The following is a 20,098-nucleotide window of genomic DNA, read 5'->3' on the forward strand; positions in this document are numbered from 1 at the left end:
AAAAAAAAATGAAGCCGAGATTCACAGCATTAAGTGCCAAAGACCACACATCTAGGACTCTTTGGCCAGAAGTTGGATACAGTCTCTGGATTTCAAAGCCTACAATTTTTCAATTTTGAGCCACACTGGAAATATTATCTTAGAAGCCAATTTTGATTATAAGAAAAACCTCACCTAAAATGGAGGAAATTATGCTGATGGCTAGAATTCAGATTATCTGGGCAAAATTCCCTATATACTATCTCTAAACACCAAACCCAGGTTGGGTTGAACCAGACGCGGTTTTGGATACAAGATTTCCATAACTCACCGATGAAGTGATTGTGCCCCAAGGCAACCATCTCCTCCAAGAGGACGAGGCCCCCGGGAGTCTGGAGGAGGGTCACGCTCCGTCCATCTATGAGGGAGCACTGTTGAAATCCCGTGGCCGTGACCTTCCACAGCAAAATCAGTGAGGCAGTGGCATCTTGACGAATTCTGAAAATGAGAACGATGTCAATGGAAAGTCCCTTGCAGAAAAATTCATCTTAGAATCAGGCCATCAAATTCAAAATAAAAATAAAGACGGCACATACATCCATGAAAGTATTGGGAAATGGAGGAAATGATCTTCTAAACAGGCGCGCGCTTCATGCGGACTCACGGCCGTCATTTCCCACACTGTTAGAAACATCTGTCTCCCGCTTGATCAAAAATATACCAAAAAATCACTAATAGATAACTCACCTTTGGGCAACAATTTTCATCAATAATAAAAGGGTATATTGAGTTTAGAGACAACTCCTTCCATAAACACACAATATAAAGAGTCCTGCTAAAATTTATTATAAATGTGTAATACAACCCCAAACCACCTGAGTAGTGCTGCTAAAATAAGTGAAAGTGGGGCTTCCCTGGTGGCGCAGTGGTTGAGAGTCCGCCTGCCGACGCAGGGGACACAGGTTTGTGCCCCAGTCCGGGAAGATCCCACATGCCGTGGAGCAGCTGGGCCCGTGAGCCATGGCCACTGGGCCTGCGCGTCCGGAGCCTGTGCTCCGCAACGGGAGAGGCCACAACAGTGGGAGGCCCGCGTACCACAATAAAATAAAAAATTTTTTAAAAAAGTGAAAGTGTGTCACCTCCCATGCTTCTGGCCTCCCCTGGTTTCTTCTTGCTTTCAGGATAAAATCCAAAGAATGAGATGTCCTAGACGACCAACCCACCCCGGCCTCAGTTCCCTCTCAGCCTCTGATCCTGCAGTTCCATCCTTGCCACCTGGTGCAATGGCCACAAGGAGCTACTGTCTCTTCCCCGGGCAGGTGCTGTCCCGGGTCCCAGCCTTTGCCTCCTCCACCTGGGAGCTGTGTCATTCTTCGAGGCTTAGCCCACTAGCACCGCCCCCTCTGAGACCTTCTGCACCCATCTTCCCGGCAACCAGCAGCTGCCTGTCCTTCCTCTGTGCTGCCTGGGAAGCAGGGTCGCGGTGCACAGAGCTGCTCCCCCCAGGGCAGAGCTCCTGGCTTCCAGCAGGGGGCCCAATAAAAGGTTGATAAATGATCAAATTCATGAATAAATGAAAGCATAAGGAGCCAGTACGCCTCCCACGTGAATTCAGCACCCAGAGATCATTCAGCACTCCCATCTGGGTCAGACTCTGCTCTTTCTGTCCAGATCTGCAGCCTCAGAGAGTCTTGGGGAATTTCAGATTTTTTTGGGGGGGTGGGGGAAGAAAAAAGGCATTTAAAAGGATAGATCGGAACTATTCAGGAAGGCTTATGAAAGTAAAACAATATGACGTAGACAAGAAAGAACTGGTTTCATAAACATAAAGGCAACTAAATGATCCTGATTTCCCTGAAACCGGCTCTGGACGGTGGAGTTTCATCTTCGGTAGGAGCAACGGAACACTTAGGACAGGGGTCCCCCTACTGGCAGAACTCAGAGCTGCCTCAGATGCCACACCCTTCTCCCTACAGGGATTTCCCTGTGCCCGGAGTTCACTGCCCATCCTGGCTTTTCCTACCAGAAGATTTCAAGGCAGGGGACAGGGAATGCAGAGGCAGTGGAACAAACATTTTCAGGGACTCCGTTGTTTAGAAGGAAAGGTGGGCAAAAATGACCCTGTGTAAGTGAAGAGTGGGTCTCCAGTGCCCACTGCCCTCTTAAAATGGAGCGATGCAGCACACTGGTTAACCAGGACGAGGGCCATGTGTCCCCTGTCTTCTGAAGTCCCTGAAGGCTAGAGAGCAAATGTCCGTTTCAGTGCATGAGGGGTAGGATGGGCAGTGCCAGTTAATACCAACAGAGAGGATGGGCGGTGGGAGCTGTCAGACAGGTGCGGGGGGGGGGGGGGGGGAGAGGGCAGTGCTCCAGGCAGTGTGACTCGCCAGCAAAGCAGAGCACCTGGCGCCCTGCCGTGGGCTGTCATCACTGCTTCCCTTTGCCTCCTCTCCATCCCCACCAGTGACAACCAGCCGTGTGTAATCTGAAGGAGCTTAAATTTAAAACACAACAAAACACTCGTCTCACCTTCTTGTTTTTAAAGAGAAAATTGTAATGTTTGGGTCTTAAATTTGGGGTAAATTATGCATACGAATTTAACTAATGGTCCACTAAAATCAGAAGAAGCCAAAGAATTTGGGGAGCAAAAGTCATTTGAGAAGAGAAGGGTCTGGCTCTAGATCTTAGCTAAGGCACCTGGGTTTCTTATCTCCCACCTAACTCATCCAATCCAGCCTCCCTGGAATCTTCTCCTCTGAAATCGCTCCCTCTAGTTTTTGAGTGACAGAGGCCACATCTACACATGGAACCGTTCATGATTCTCAATGGACTGACCAGTTATGGACCAGTTATGTGAACAGACACCACCCAGCAGACAGTCACAAACATAATCATTTTTAACTGGGCGTTTATTCTTACTTGACTGAAGTGTTCTGTGGCACTTCGAAGGACACCAGACGGCCACCCGCAGAGCTGTTAGAACTGGCGTTCCCACAGGCAATATCTGGAATCACCTGGAGGAACAAAGAACAACAGAGAAGACAAGTTATGGGGGTTAATCATGGTGCAAGATAACATTAGGAAGCAAAATTCCATGAGCTGCCTCCACTCCATTCCTTTGGGTGATGCTGGGGACGGCCACTTGAGAGGCCAGGTGAAATACTATAAACTCTAACCAAAATGAAAGCTTTGCCATTTGAGTTTCTGAAAGGCAAAAGCTTTGCTGAGAGGCATCTACACATTCCCGGGATGACTACAGCCGCTAATAGGATGTTGTGCGGAAGGGCGGAAGATCTGCTCCCCTCTCTCTTTCATCCTGCAGGCAGTCACAGGCCTCTGTTCTCTGCTCAGTCTGGGGGTAATGAGGGACTAAATGCTTAGAGAACAAGGAGGTGGCCTTAAAGGACTAGCTTCCATGCCACGGGCAGAAATCTCAATGACTAGGAGAATGAGCTTTCCAGAGAGCAACAGACACGTCTGGTCTGAATGACCGTGCTCTGTGCAGCGGTGTACGTAGGAGCACATGCTAAGGCCAGGTAGCTGGGAGCTGCCCTTTTTTCCCCCTGTGGACCAGACCTTCATTTTTAGGTAACGTGTTCCGGAAAGTATTATGCTGATGTGTGCAAAAAAAGGAGCTCAAGGGGGGAAACCGTGCTCATCAGGAAGCATGTTGCTAACACTTGAGCTGTGTCCTGTGAGGTGCCTCCGACCTGTTTATTCATTCATTCCTCATGCTGTGATCGCTGTGCTCATCCCAAGAATCAAAACAAAAGGGTATTAAAAGTGTTCGCCATCGCTGAATTAACTGAGAACACAGAAATTCTCAGCACTTTCACCCCACTCCCAACATGTCGAATTTATTGTCCAGAAATATATTCACGTGTTCCCCTGGCACGTTTAACCTGCTTCTTGAACAGCCTATGAAATAACCACATGACACGAATGTGAGGCAATTCGTTTTTACATTTACCAGCTGTAGGATAGCATGCCTTTGAATGACTAGGTTGAAACGGTTGGCTGGGGAGAAATTTTCTTTAAAGGACACTTCCTTGATAAACATGGGACCAAATCTAATTCACATTCAAGAAGTGAGTCATCCAGCAAAGAGATATTAAAATCCTAACTTCAGAACATCCATTACAAATCTGAAATCAGAACAAGTTCACAGTTTTTTAGGTAGGATAAAAACACTGCCCTGGGGTCTTCACAAATTGTGTGGCAATGAAAAAAAAATGTGGGTCAACTGGTTAAAATCACCCAGAAACATCAAACAAGAAATGCTGCCTCACCTCTTTTATAACAATGATCGAAATTTCTAGACATATTCTTTGGCTCTAAAAATGCTACACAAAGATCTATATAGGTTTTTTTTTTCATTTAAGCTACAAAACCTGTAATAATATACAACCACAGGTCTATATGCAAGTCCTATAAAGGACAAGATATGGAGTGGAATGACACTTTATCAATGTTACCGCAAACTCAGGTTTTGTATCTGTTCTTCTATTCTTCTAGCTAGCAAACTTATACTTTATGTCATCTTTTAAAGGTCTGCTGGAAAATCCTCAGAATGGGACTTTTGATGAGCTTGAAAATCCAATAAGCCAAACCCAGACTGGACAAGATTCAATGAACAGAATTTGCTGTTGCCAAAATGAACAAAATTTGGAAATCTCATTCTCGAATGCACTGCCAAAATATTTTTAAAAATCAGTGATGACATTTTTTTTTTCTAAATCCCACTGAAGTGCTGCAACTTACCACCGATAGAACCTAAACAATAACAGACAACCAAAAACTGGAGCATAAAATTCCATGAAGGAAAATTAGGTCAATAATGGAGGGTCTGCAATATGTTCATTTATAATATTCTTCATTGAGCTGCCTGTCCCCAAATCTAAGATTATCTCACAGAAATGTATGTGGTTATCATTCCAGAAAATAATTTCATTCATTTGCTTCTCTTGCTTACTCGTTTTAGGCTCACAAAACAATCATAACCGAAACGTCCCATTTACGCAACCAAGAGAGATTTCCTACACACAAAGGCAGAAAGGAAAAACAGTTAGGCATATCTTTTGTTCAATATGTAACTTCAAGGTCTTGCATTTTTATTGCTGATATCAGAAACACTGGAATTATTTTAACTGTACTGGTTTCTTCCATAAAAGCACATGCACTAAAATGTTCTCACCTCCACTTGATCCCATTTCATTTCTACAACTTTCTGCCCAGTTTTCGGCTGCCACGTTGGCAGGGTGATGGTGGCCTGAGAGCGGGGCAGGATTATGTCAGGCTCCTGGGTGGTGGGGACAGGCTGAAGCTGTCTGGGTGCCATGGACTCCGTCCAGCCAGAGACGGGGACACTGGGAAGTGCCTGTTCACAGACTGGACCTTCATAGCCTTCATTGCAAATGCAGAGGTAGCCATCGCTGCTGTTGCTACTGCTGCAGTTGCCATGGTGACACGGGTTGCTGGCGCAAGGATCCGCAACAAGCTGAAACGAGACCATAAATGGGTCAATTATTCCCTCATGAGGAAAGTGGCGCCGTCTCTGGGAAATGAGCTCCGTGGCTCAGAGCTGCTGCTCTAACAGAAACGCAGCTCCTGTGGAATGTGCATTTTTAACTACTTGTGCTGTCTGGGGCAGGGGGGCCTCCCAAGGTCATCCCAACATTAACCCTTCCATAGATAACAGGCGTCCAACAAGGAAGTATGTAGTTAGTGGGGAAGAGCCTCCCCCACCCCAAGGCCCTAAATAACGTTGATTTCAGGAACACTTATTTAGAGGAATTTTCTAAGGCAAAAATAGTTAAAACTGAGGCTCCTTAGGAATATACCAACTTTGATATTTCTAGCTGTCAGTCAACTGTTTGCTAGGGATCTAAATTGAAATCTCCTCCTTCACATCCTGGACCATTCATTGCAAGGTTCCCTCATGAGAAATGACTGCCTAGTTTATCCCCCCTACAGATGCACTTACCTACGTCTTCCAATTTCCGACCTGATGAACAATTCTCTTTAAGGTGATGTTATTTAATTAAAAGCTTCCAAAAGGATCAGCTTGCGTGACAATTGCATGCTAGAAGGGAGCATGGTGGTGACTTATATTAAGCAGAGTTCTATGAGAGTTTCTACCTGATTATTTTGGAAGGTGATTACAGAGAAATGTTACCCTGCTGGATGTGGAAGATAAAATTTCAGTTGCGTATCTGTAAATTGTGCTCATGTTCTAAGGAAAGTGTTTATCGCTGAGTCCTTTGCTGACCTCTGACTTGCCATTTGTTATTACCTGGAGATGCTACAAAAACAATGTGAAATGAAGCAGCGTAACAATGCTTCTCTCCAGACAGCCCAAGGGTTCAGGCATGTTCACAGAGCTTATTCAGTTATCATTTGCTTCTGTGATAACAGAAAATTAGACCCTGGTTTCTCAGGGCTGGTAATAGAATTGAGTGAATAATAGACAACAGAGAAATGGGACCTTCAGTTTCTCTTGTTGAAATGAGTTCATACTTAAACACACATGGATAGCATTCTGCCTGGAAAAACAGCTACTCGTTCTGCTAATGATCCGTGTCACACAATTTCCAGCAAACTCCTTTAGGAAGATTAAGGGATTTGGGATTGAATAAAATGAAGCTCCAAAAATACCACATTGTTAATTCTATACTATCACTTGGCAAAACCTTCACAAAATCTCAGATAGGAGTAGATGGATTGGTATCTGAAGAAAATATTTCAAGCGAAAATAATTTAAAATATTTACAATCTTTATCAACTCAAAGTAAAATCCAAACTCCTTCCACGGCAGACAAAGCCCTCCCTGATCTGGCCCCTTCCTATCCCTGAGGTCCTCTCTTCCCACACTTTATCCTCTTCCCTTACATTCAACCCCCTTCCCCTTCTTTATGTCCCTGCACTATGCCAAGGTCATTCCCACCCCAGGGCCTTTGCACCTGCTGGGTCCTCTGCCTGGAATGCGTTTCTCTCAGACTTTGCATGGCTCTCTACCTCATTTCACAAAGTTCTCTACTCAAATGTCATCTCCTCCGAGAAGCCTTCCCTCACCGTGAAATCTAAAATAAATCCCTTTTTAGTTTCCCAAAGACACGTGAGCCCCGTCAGTGCATGGACTTATCTGCCATGTTCACAGCTCTATTCCCAGCATGTTGAGGAACACAGAAAACATGGTAGAGTTTCTTTAAAAAAGCAATGGAAAAATAAAGACAGATAGATCAATCAACATCTGAAAAGCAATGTGTGATGAGGGACAGATTGAACGGCTCCTTTTGTCCTGATACTGTTCCCATGCTTTGGATTTATTTCTAGGAAGGCTTTGTGGAATGGGTATCACCTCAAGAAGGAGGAAAAATTTAATCAGCTAGGATAAAGGAGACATATAAACCAGGTTTCTGATATCAGCTCATCTGACGGTTGACCTAGTCACAAATTAAGACCTTTAACACATGCCTAAAAACAAAGAAATACATTTAAGTCATTTTTAAAAATTGGAGAGATCATTACAAAAATCAATTCTGGAAGTGCAGACCTCCGTGGTGCAGCTTAGGTAATGACCACAAGGCAAAGACCACAAGGCAAAGACCACAAGGCAAAGACCGCAAGGCAAAGACCACAAGGCAAAGAACGCAAGGCAAAGACCACAAGGCAAAGACCGCAAGGCAAAGACCACAAGGCAAAGACCGCAAGGCAAAGACCGCAAGGCAAAGACCACAAGGCAAAGACCGCAAGGCAAAGACCACCAGGCAAAGACCGCAAGGCAAAGACCGCAAGGCAAAGACCGCAAGGCAAAGACCACCAGGCAAAGACCGCAAGGCAAAGACCGCAAGGCAAAGACCACCAGGCAAAGACCACCAGGCAAAGACCGCAAGGCAAAGACCGCAAGGCAAAGACCACCAGGCAAAGACCACCAGGCAAAGACCACCAGGCAAAGACCGCAAGGCAAAGACCACAAGGCAAAGACCGCAAGGCAAAGACCGCAAGGCAAAGACCACAAGGCAAAGACCGCAAGGCAAAGACCACCAGGCAAAGACCGCAAGGCAAAGACCGCAAGGCAAAGACCACCAGGCAAAGACCACCAGGCAAAGACCGCAAGGCAAAGACCGCAAGGCAAAGACCGCAAGGCAAAGACCACCAGGCAAAGACCACCAGGCAAAGACCGCAAGGCAAAGACCACCAGGCAAAGACCACCAGGCAAAGACCGCAAGGCAAAGACCACCAGGCAAAGACCACCAGGCAAAGACCACCAGGCAAAGACCACCAGGCAAAGACCGCAAGGCAAAGACCACCAGGCAAAGACCACCAGGCAAAGACCGCAAGGCAAAGACCGCAAGGCAAAGACCACCAGGCAAAGACCACCAGGCAAAGACCACCAGGCAAAGACCACCAGGCAAAGACCGCAAGGCAAAGACCACCAGGCAAAGACCACCAGGCAAAGACCGCAAGGCAAAGACCGCAAGGCAAAGACCACCAGGCAAAGACCACCAGGCAAAGACCACCAGGCAAAGACCGCAAGGCAAAGACCGCAAGGCAAAGACCACCAGGCAAAGACCACCAGGCAAAGACCACCAGGCAAAGACCGCAAGGCAAAGACCGCAAGGCAAAGACCACCAGGCAAAGACCGCAAGGCAAAGACCGCAAGGCAAAGACCGCAAGGCAAAGACCACCAGGCAAAGACCGCAAGGCAAAGACCGCAAGGCAAAGACCACCAGGCAAAGACCACCAGGCAAAGACCACCAGGCAAAGACCGCAAGGCAAAGACCACCAGGCAAAGACCACCAGGCAAAGACCGCAAGGCAAAGACCGCAAGGCAAAGACCACCAGGCAAAGACCACCAGGCAAAGACCGCAAGGCAAAGACCGCAAGGCAAAGACCGCAAGGCAAAGACCACCAGGCAAAGACCGCAAGGCAAAGACCGCAAGGCAAAGACCACCAGGCAAAGACCACCAGGCAAAGACCGCAAGGCAAAGACCGCAAGGCAAAGACCGCAAGGCAAAGACCGCAAGGCAAAGACCACAAGGCAAAGACCGCAAGGCAAAGACCGCAAGGCAAAGACGACCACAAGGCAAAGACCGCAAGGCAAAGACCGCAAGGCAAAGACCACAGGCAAAGACCACAAGGCAAAGACCGCAAGGCAAAGACCACAGGCAAAGACCACCAGGCAAAGACCGCAAGGCAAAGACCGCAAGGCAAAGACCACCAGGCAAAGACCACCAGGCAAAGACCACCAGGCAAAGACCGCAAGGCAAAGACCACCAGGCAAAGACCACCAGGCAAAGACCGCAAGGCAAAGACCGCAAGGCAAAGACCACCAGGCAAAGACCACCAGGCAAAGACCACCAGGCAAAGACCGCAAGGCAAAGACCGCAAGGCAAAGACCACCAGGCAAAGACCACCAGGCAAAGACCACCAGGCAAAGACCGCAAGGCAAAGACCGCAAGGCAAAGACCACCAGGCAAAGACCGCAAGGCAAAGACCGCAAGGCAAAGACCGCAAGGCAAAGACCACCAGGCAAAGACCGCAAGGCAAAGACCGCAAGGCAAAGACCACCAGGCAAAGACCACCAGGCAAAGACCACCAGGCAAAGACCGCAAGGCAAAGACCACCAGGCAAAGACCACCAGGCAAAGACCGCAAGGCAAAGACCGCAAGGCAAAGACCACCAGGCAAAGACCACCAGGCAAAGACCGCAAGGCAAAGACCGCAAGGCAAAGACCGCAAGGCAAAGACCACCAGGCAAAGACCGCAAGGCAAAGACCGCAAGGCAAAGACCACCAGGCAAAGACCACCAGGCAAAGACCGCAAGGCAAAGACCGCAAGGCAAAGACCGCAAGGCAAAGACCGCAAGGCAAAGACCACAAGGCAAAGACCGCAAGGCAAAGACCGCAAGGCAAAGACGACCACAAGGCAAAGACCGCAAGGCAAAGACCGCAAGGCAAAGACCACAGGCAAAGACCACAAGGCAAAGACCGCAAGGCAAAGACCACAGGCAAAGACCACCAGGCAAAGACCGCAAGGCAAAGACCACAAGGCAAAGACCACCAGGCAAAGACCACCAGGCAAAGACCACAAGGCAAAGACCACCCATCTGATGGCCAAAGATGCCCCAGGGCTTCTGTCCCATCGCCACAGCCTACTGCTGGAGACTGCCAGTCTCAGAGGCCATCAAGGTGAGTCACTGTGTGAAGTCCGTCCCTTCGTGGGCAGTGTCGGGGTGGGTGCTGGTGGAGACAGCTGGGTGGGAAGGGCAGGCCCCCAGGGCAAGGCCCAATTCACCAGGCCCAGGAGTCAGCTCCACCAAGTGAGGGAATAAACAGCCAAAAGAAAAATAGGCTGAGGATAAACAATACCATCTAAGTGCTGCTGTCTAGGCTTGACAGATGAGAGGAAAGCAGGAAGAGCATGGGATTCAATAAGGAATGACTAACGTCAAAGGCCAGGAGAAACGCTCTGGGTAGAGAAAAGAAGACAGAAGCTAAAAATTAAACTGTCAGTTGTATAGATTTCTAAAGGGACTCAAAACAGGGAATGATGCGATGGTGCACACACATACACACATGTACACACACATGCACTGAATACAAAGCAGGGCGTTAAATGCACTGCGAGATCATTGATCTCTTCTTTAAAATAATCATGTCATATTCATGCTACTTCCTTGGGTTTTCGCCTAGTTGCTTCACTAACAATGACAATTACCTTCCTTTCTATCCTCTAACACTTCAGACTGGTTTCATTAAAAAAAAAACAATCTTTTCAGTTGCCTAACAGCAAATACAAGATAAAATGCAATCATTAATCTTTAAGCAAAATCTTGGCATCATAAATATTTATTGTAAGTCCTGTTTTTCTGTACACAGCTTATTGAGTTGTTTTTTTAAGTCTGTATGTGTATTTTATCTCACAGGGAAGAAGTCCTGTTACAGAGGTCACTACTGCCCTTGAATCCCATTACATTTGAACTATAAGCAGAAAATAAGCAAACTGCCAAAATGAATAATGAGGCAAAATATCATAATTAATAGACCTGACTTTGGGGATGCTCAAAATTCAAGGTGATACCTTCTTGGCTATAATTTCTAGCTTCTAGTGATGGGGGGTGGGGAAGGGATGAAGACTTTGTAATATCAGCAGAAAGAGCAAAGAGAAAGCCTATGTGTTAATGGTTTACTGCTTACAGTAACCAACAAGCTCACTTATTAAATGCTGTATGTTCATTGCATCAGATTAATTCATCTATTTAAACCAAATTTTTTCACATCATAGAGCTAAGCTAAAACTATTCTTTTCACATTTTATTTTCAACTTTTCACCTATGCCAAATAATTTATACTACAATCAAGAGCACTTATGGGGGTGCATAGAGGGTGAGGTCAGAGCAAAGGTGCCTGCCAGCCCTGGGACTCATGATTTGAAGGCAGTCTCATGTGACACTTTAGCCGTGACCTGTTTTCCTTCCCTAAACTGAATGCTGCCCATGTTTTTGGCAATTCCAGTGCCCTCTGCAGCATACAAACAGAAGGATGAAAAGGTCAAACTTAAAACAGGTATAAAAGAGGCACACTGGGCTTCCCTGGTGGCGCAGTGGTTGAGAGTCCGCTTGCGATGGGGGGGACGCGGGTTCGTGCCCGGTCCGGGAAGATCCCACATGGCGCGGAGTGGCTGGGCCCGTGGGCCATGGCCGCTGAGCCTGCGCGTCCGGAGCCTGTGCTCCGCAACGGGACAGGCCACAACAGTGAGAGGCCCGCGTACCGCAAAAAAAAAAAAAAGAGGCCTACTTACAGGGTCGTTAGGATATAATACGTCAAAGCTACCAGGGTCGCTGCAAAGTGCCGCACGTGAACACCTTCGTCTGCCTTACCTGGTGATGGTGAGGCCGGGGAGAAACATAACCACCTCCTGGTGATCCCTCCATGCTAGTTTAGACACTTGGTGGACTTTGTTCCAACTTCTCCTGTACTTTTACAGAAAACTCAACATGGCTGATCAGTAATTCAAGTGCCATTTAACCGGCACATATGATGTGCCAGGTAGGATGCCTAGAAGAGGGGTCAGGAAGATAAAGAAAGCCCAGTCCCAGCCCTCAGAGAACTCTCAGTCCAAAAAAAGGGTAAGACACATGAACCTGGACGTGCCCTGAGCCGTCTAACTGTCAACTGATACCCTGCATGTATGCATGTCAACCATTACAATCGTGTGTTTGATTGAGTGAAACTTAACACCGAAAAAGAATGGGCTTGATGATTGCAGCTATGAAATGAGCAGCTTACGAGCAGGTCTCAGAAACCATCTCTTAGGTGGCAGTGGCAGCTCTCACAAAAGAAGCAGCAGAAAAGAATTTTCTAGGCAAAAATGGAGGCAGGTGAGAAGCCAGCATCCTGGTGACAGCCCTGGTGTGCACGTGGCTGAGCGGCCTGGGCGAGTTACTTGCCTGCACTGGATACACATTCCTCGCACATCCAGGGGCTGGGGTGGAACATGTCAAGTTCTGCTCCAGCTCTGCGGTTTAGGTTCCTATTGACATGACTGTTTTCAGAGGGTCCAGAGGAGCACAGAGCAAACCTGGGGTCACCTCCCTCCCTCATTTATTCCCACGTTCAGTGGGCAGAGTCATCCAAGCAATGGGAAGAGTGTCTGAGGAAACAGATGCAAAGAAGCCCAGGAGGAGAGCCTACAAACGCTGATGGAACACGCCACTTGGCCCAGGCCACGCAGGTCACCTGCGGGGAGGAAGGGACACGGTGGCCTCAGGGCACTGAAAGAGGAGTGTAGACACAGAAGGGAAATAACTGAGGGGGAGTTTGTGTGTGGCTAAGAAATAAGTAGAATGGGCCGGAGTTTTAGTAAACTGAGCAGCAGAATTAATTAAGGAACTTTTTTTTTTTTTTTTTTGCGGTATGCAGGCCTCTCACTGTCATGGCCTCTCCCGTTGCGGAGCACAGGCTCCGGACGCGCAGGCTCAGCGGCCACGGCTCACGGGCCCAGCCGCTCCGCGGCATGTGGGATCTTCCCAGACCGGGGCACGAACCCGTGTCCCCTGCATCGGCAGGCGGACTCTCAACCACTGCACCACCAGGGAAGCCCTAAGGAACTTTTAATACAGATTTTGATACAGATATTAGTATTATAGGAAGAAGAGGTGACTTATTAAGTAAGGAACAAAAACAAAAGCCTGAAAGCAGGATTTTTCAACTTGTACACTACCCTTTGGGCTGGGTATTCTTTGGTGTAGGGGTCGCCCTGTACATTGTAGGATGTTGAACAGCATCCCTCATCTCCACTTACTGGATGCCAAGAGAACCCTCCCACCAACAATGGCAGCTGTGACAACCAAAAACGTCTCCAGACATTGCCAGTGTCCCCTGGGGACAAGCCACCCCCAGCTGAGAACCACTGTCTCAAAGGAACAGACTGAAGCATTTTATTCCATCAAAAGGTTTTGAAAATCCATAAGACTCCATAAATAAAGTCAAAAGGCAACAATATGGTGGAGGAAAATATGTACCACCTATTACAAAAGACTAAGTCCTTTACAATATAGATTCCTAGACATCAATAGAAGAGAAACACCTCGGTAAAAAGGACAAAGAAACTGGCAATATGCAGAATGATTTGTACAGAATCATGCCATTTTTATACTACTTTTAAACACAATGTTACATATTCACTTGTATGTGTATAAGTACAAATACAAATTTTTTAAAGTAGAATGGACCATCATTTTAGTAATTTGTCTGAGCAGCAGAATCCTTTAAGGAACATTTTAAAATACAGATTCCCGGGCTTCCCTGGTGGTGCAGTTGTTGAGAGCCCACCTGCCAATGCAGGCGACGTGGGTTCGTGCCCCGGTCCGGGAAGATCCCACATGCCGCGGAGCGGCTGGGCCTGTGAGCCATGGCCTCTGAGCCTGCGTGTCCGGAGCCTGTGCTCCGCAATGGGAGAGGCCACAACACTGAAAGGCCCGCGTACCGCAAAAAAAAAAAAAAAAAAAAAAAAAAGAAACAGATTCCCCAGCCCCAAGCTGCTAATCAAAAACTCTGAAGGTGTGGCACTATCAAAGGAATAACTTATCTGGATAATTCACGATGAAGAAAGACCACAATAAAGGGTCATACTCCACCTCCCCTGCACTGGAAGAAATGTGGAAATTCTCCCCCTCCCCTCCCACCCAACTGAACTATATGGAGGTGAATGATGGACAGTCCACTGCAGAGGCTAAACAGAGAACAGGTGGAACCCTGGAGGAGGGTGGGTGGGGAGGAACCACCCACCCCAGGGGCCTTGAGATAGCAGGAGAGTGTCTGCATCTGCCAACTGGGGGAGAGGGACCAGGACAAAGAAGCCCCCAGAACTTGGAGTTTGGGGTTTCTGGAAAAATGATAATAATCAATTGCTCATGAAGCACTGGGATACAGCAGAGAAAGCCTGGGCTTCTACTCCCATTTGAGGGTGATCTTGGACCAGGCAAGGAAGGTTCCTGGGGCTCAAGCTCCTCAGTTGTTAAAGGAAGGGATGGGACCAGAGAACCCTAATGCCCTTTCAGTTCTTCCTATCATGTTTCTTGTCCAAAACAGGAACTACACTGGTTAGAAATGTCATCTTCATGCTTAAAGACAAATGCACACTGTTGGGGTCCAACTGTCACAGTATTTTTGTCTTAAAAAGGAATTTTTCCCACTTTCTTCAATAAAGATCTCAACTATATTGCAACACCAACTGCTTACCCACTAGGAGTAAAAATGTGCGAAAAAAAAAAAAATCACTACGGTGCTTATGCCAGTAGTAGTCTTGGCCAAGAAATGCATCCCATGAATTTTTTTTTTCCCAAATCCAAATAATAAAAGTGCTCATTCACTTTACTGAAACAAGAACTATGTATCTTAGTGAAATACACTAAATAAGCTTAATTCCCACGTGTTTTGGTATTTCTTTACTTCTGTATTAGGGACTCTAAATTACTTGAAAAATTATTCCAGGACTAATCTGGGCAGTCCACTTTTCCCTTCAATTCTGAGTCACTTTCTTGAAATCAGCCTGTCCTGGTTTTTGCATGTGGGTTGAGTCACATCTGAAAGTAGGCTAAAAGGAAATTACAAGCAGAATTCAAACTTTTGACATGAAATGAATCCATTAAAAATAAACCACTGCTTGTCCAGTTATTTTCCAACTTTTCCATGGTATCTCTTTAAAACCTGATACTTTTAGGGCTTCCCTGGTGGCCCAGTGGTTGAGAGTCCGCCTGCCGATGCAGGGGACACGGGTTCGTGCCCCGGTCCGGGAGGATCCGACATGCCGCAGAGCGGCTGGGCCCATGAGCCATGGCTGCTGAGCCTGCACGTCCGGAGCCTGTGCTCCGCAACAGGAGAGGCCACAACAGTGAGAGGCCCACGTACCTCAAAAAAAAAACCCTGATAGTTTTAGAAATTATCTTGAAATTGCACTCCCTTTGCTGTAGTCCAGCTAACACACACAGTCAATACTCATACTGATGAATCTTTAATCCCTGCTCATTGCAGATGTATCAAAATTAAATAACTGTTCTTCAGAAACTTGGCAAACCCTTTGTCGCTCGCTCTCCATATTCAACTAAATTCTAAGAGATAACATTCAACTGCATTTACTGGCATGGGCACACCAGCCTCAATGAAATGCTTTTTTTTTTTCTTTTTTCTTTTAATCGTTCAAAAACCAGTTCCTTGAATCAGAAACGTACAGAAAAATTCCAGTGCATATATTCTTGTCCCATCTCTCATCACAGACACTCATACATCCCAGCAAACTTTTTTTACAAAACAACAATGTCATGAATACAGGGAATATGTCAACTTTTACCTCCCTGCCTATTCACGAAAAGAAGCCTGCAGCAAAATGGGAATGAAACTTCCTGTGAAGATCATATGATCATCTCAACTGATGCAAGACAAGCATTTTATTAAATTCAACATCCATTTAAAATGAAGATGTTCAGAAAACTAGGAAGAGAAGAGAACTTCTTTATTCTGACAAAGAGTATCTACAGAAAAACCTTCAGAATGTAATACTTATCGGTGAAATGTTGAAAAAGTTCTCTCTGAAACTGAGAACAAAGGAAGGATTTTGCTATCACCACTTCCACTGAACACTGCACTAAAGGTCCTAGCCAGTGCAAGGAGGCAAGAGTAAAAAGAAGTTACAAGGATTGAATAGGAACAAAATTGTTATGATTCACAGACTATGTGATGAGGCATGCAGATAAGTTAGAATATGGAACTTCAGCAGGTTTGCTAGATGCAAGGTCAAAAGGTTTTTTAAAAAAGAAAAAGAACAATTGCATCTCCATGTAGCAGAAACAAAAAATAAAATCTTTTGAAAGGTGTTGTTTACAATATTTTAAAAATCCCTAGGAATAAATCAAACTAAAGAAGTGCATGGCCTCAACAAAGAGCAATAAAATAGTATTGAAAGAAATTAAAGAAGACATACACAAATGGAAGGAGAGTCTAGTTAGAGATTAGAACGCTTATTTTTTACGAAGAAGATTCAGATTTTCCCCAGTGACCTACAGATTCAATGCAACTACAACGAAAATCACAACAGTGTTTTTTGTTCTTGTGTGAAATGTCCCCAAGTAGCCTAGACACTCCTAAATAAGACGAACAATGTGGGAAGGCTTGCTCTATAAAAAATAAGGAACTTTAAAGCTGCAGTAATTAGGACAATGGAATAAAATGTCAAGAAATAGAATAACCATATATGGACAATTCATTTCTGGAATAGAGTAGTGTGATAAATATAGTCTTTTCAATAAATCGATAACCATATGGGGAAAAAAATTAAGCTTGACTCCCCCCACACACACCAGACACAAAGATCAAATTGCAAATTGCAGTTGAAACTAATATAAATCAATTATACTTCAATATTATTTTTTTAATTTAAAAATAAGTTTCTAAAATATTTCTAAATAAATAAATGCATACAATGGAATAGATAGATAGAGAGATGGCAAGTGGATTGTAGGTCTAAGAATGAAAGCCTACAGGGCGCTATGAAAAACAAAGAGTGGGGCAGTGAACTCACTAAAGGACTCCAGGAGGTCTTTCTGTGTGAAGTTAAGTGTCAAGGCTTAAAGATGAGCTACCCAAGGAAAGAAGAGCAGGAAAGGGGGCTCCTGCCAGGAAGAACAACTGCAAAGGCCCTGAGACATAAAATGGGTGGTATAAGAGGAGAACTACAAATAGTTGTATTTAACTGGAGAACATGCGAAGTGTCTGCCAGCGAGTTTTAAAAGGAGGGCTGCTGAAAACAATGAAGACCAGTGGGTAGTATATTGGACTTAGGCTCTGAAGGCAAATCCATAATGAATTTTAAGGAGAGCTGTGACAGATGAAGCACTTTAGAAAACTCCCTCTAGCAAGAATGGGATGATGCATTTGAGGGGGTCAATCTGGAGACACAAGAGTGTGGGAAGAAGCCACTGCCATCAGAGGGGTGAGGAGGGCTGCAGGCCATGCGTAGGGCTGGGTCAGCATAGACGGAAACGTGAAGGTGGGCTGGAGAGTCGGTAGGGCTGGAGACTAACTGATTAGGTATGGGGGTAAGACAGGAAAGGGACTGTGCGTGGGAACTCCTGGGATTCTGGCCTGAACAAGCAGGTGAAGGGTAAGGTCACTCACTGAAACGTGGGATTCAGAAAGAAGAGAAGTTTTGAAAGGAGCAGGAAGTCATGGTTTTGGTTTGGGGAAGGAAGGTATTTGGGTGCCTAAGGGACACTGAGCCAGGGATGCCCTTAAGAGACTGTCAGTACAGATCTGGTGCTGGGGGGGAAGGAATGAGCCAGTTACCAGCATGTTGCAGGTGGGAGAGGGGTGGCACTGCATACACACAAAATCACTGAGGGTGAGGCCTCACAGAGGCTGGGAAGGGTGGGCTGGAAGAGGCAGGAAACCATTCTCACAGAGGGGAAAAAGGAGTTACAGGCAAGAGTTAAAATGTGTTGAGGGCCCACAGGACCAGGTCCCTTATATGTCTCAACTCATTTGCTCTTAACAATCCAATGAAATAGGTAGCATCCTCACTTTATCCTGGGAGCTAAGGCTCAGAAAAGTAAGCAGCTGGTCCAGAGTCACACACAGTAGGTGTCAGAGCTGAGAGGTGAACCGAAGACTGAGTGATTCCAAATTGCAACCTCTTCCCACATTCCAAAGTGTCTTATTTTACCTCGTTAAGTCAAGGAGTGGGTTTGCGAAGGAGAGTGGGGCTAACAGCCAGAGGCCACTAGAGGAAGATAACTCGATTACTGCAAAGGGGACCCTGGGTTTGGCACTGACAAGGGCAGTTTGGGTAGCCAGAGGGGTCAGAGGCCACCTTCCAGTGGGTCAGGAAGAGGAGGGCAGGACACACAGGACACAGAGGAATAGAGGGGACCCTGGCTCCAGTCAGCTGTGAAGGGCTTCAGGCTAAAAAGACCCCAAACTCAGCTTATCAGACCTTTGAAAGAACACGAAGTGAGTGCCCTCAGCTCAGAGAGAGAGAAGACGCCCGCCCAGAGGCCCTGGTTCATGGTTCTGTTCAAGGATCCAATTCTGCATACACAGAATGCGAGATGCCTGAAGGCATGCCCAGGAGCATGGAGCCTGTACAAATACGCCGCCCTAGAGGGGGTCTGGGCAGGGTGAAGAGCTGGGAAAGGTCAGAGTTTCTTCTGCACTCATTCAAACAGCCCCAGGAAAACTTGTAGGCGCGAGTGTCTGCTGGATGAACAGCTGACCAAGTTTCAGGGATGTGCAAAAGAGCAAAGTCTGAGCCCCAAGAATACAGACAAATGGGGCTGCTCTACCCAGATAAAGTCAGAGAGAGCAGAGTACAGCGTGTAACACACCCACAGCAATGAGAGCCAAGGTGAGGGGTCTCAGGGATTCGACCCAGACAAGCCACACTGGCCGTGAGAGAAGACATAGGGGGAGGTGGCTTCTGTCCTGAGAAGAGCTAGTTCATTAAAGTCTGGGGTGGAATCGTCCACACATGTGCGGGATTACACCTTTCTGGGTGACGTTTCCCACCAAACGAAAGAAGCGTATTTTGTTTACGTCTTTTTTTTTCCCTAGGAAATGTCTTTGTCATCTGCCAACTCTGTAACCTGTGTCACAACCTGAGACACACATCCTCAGTGTCACCTGAGACGGACAGGTAGCTGCCCTCGGCAGGAGGCCCTGGTAAAGATCACACCATCAAGAGCAGTGTCAACTGTACCCCTAATTTTTTGCCTTTTCCATCTTTTTTATTGAAGTGAGTTGATTTACAACATTATATGAGTTTCAGGAACTGCATCCCTATTTTGAGAGTTTCCTGCACCCAGAGTTCCCGTTCCTGAAATATCCCTGAAGCTTCTGGCAAAGATGATGACACCAGCTTGCCTTTGCCCAAAAGTAACCTCAAGGTTCCTTCCTGACGTTTCTCCCAGATGGTGGAGCAGCACGAGGATTCCACGGAGACCCTCCAGCAACAGAAGCCACACGAGGCCACAGGAGCCAGGGAAGAGGCCCAAATACAGTAGCCTCTGTGTTATTCTAATGGGTTTGGTTGCCATCCTGGAAGCTTTGGGAAGCCAGTGAAATACATCATACCAGCGTGGGGACTGGAGTCAGTCTCCCACTTTCAAAAGAACCTTTTACGCTTCTTAGGGGCCCCAAAGGTCCCAAATATTAAAATGTGTTGATTTCTTCATTACTTAAAATAGTTGTAAATGACAAATGCTACCCTACTTCTGTAGGGTAGCAGGGAGCTGCAAAACCAGGAACGCAGTAGGCACTCAATAACTATTTATTGTCTGAAACAGAGAGGGTATTGCTTTCTTTTAGACCATTCTTCACTCGGAGCCCATACCTGCTAGGCTTGATAGCCCGGATCCTTAAGAAAAGTTGGGGGAAAATTCTAGGATACTGTGAAACCAGGGCACAAAACCTTATTTGGTGGGCTTCCCTGGTGGCGCAGTGGTTGAGAGTCCGCCTGCCGATGCAGGGGACACGGGTTCGTGCCCCGGTCCGGGAAGATCCCACATGCCGCGGAGCGGCTGGGCCCATGAGCCATGGCTGCTGAGCCTGCGCGTCTGGAGCCTGGGC

At 46.6% G+C, this 20,098-nt stretch overlaps 1 protein-coding gene across 1 annotated transcript in view; it reads right to left on the reverse strand.

Moving 5' to 3' along the window:
- DNER (delta/notch like EGF repeat containing) overlaps positions 1–20,098 on the reverse strand; it is a 321,771-nt gene that overhangs the window by 187,947 nt on the left and 113,726 nt on the right. Inside the window, exons 2-4 of the mRNA XM_065880805.1 lie at positions 5,174–5,476; positions 2,899–2,993; positions 311–477 (exon numbers count right to left, since the gene is read on the reverse strand). Coding sequence (XP_065736877.1) covers positions 311–477; positions 2,899–2,993; positions 5,174–5,476 — 565 coding nt within the window. The remainder of the gene's footprint in view (positions 1–310; positions 478–2,898; positions 2,994–5,173; positions 5,477–20,098) is intronic.

This window comes from Phocoena phocoena, chromosome 7 (assembly GCF_963924675.1).
Source record: "Phocoena phocoena chromosome 7, mPhoPho1.1, whole genome shotgun sequence".
NCBI classification, from domain to species: Eukaryota; Metazoa; Chordata; class Mammalia; order Artiodactyla; family Phocoenidae; genus Phocoena; species Phocoena phocoena.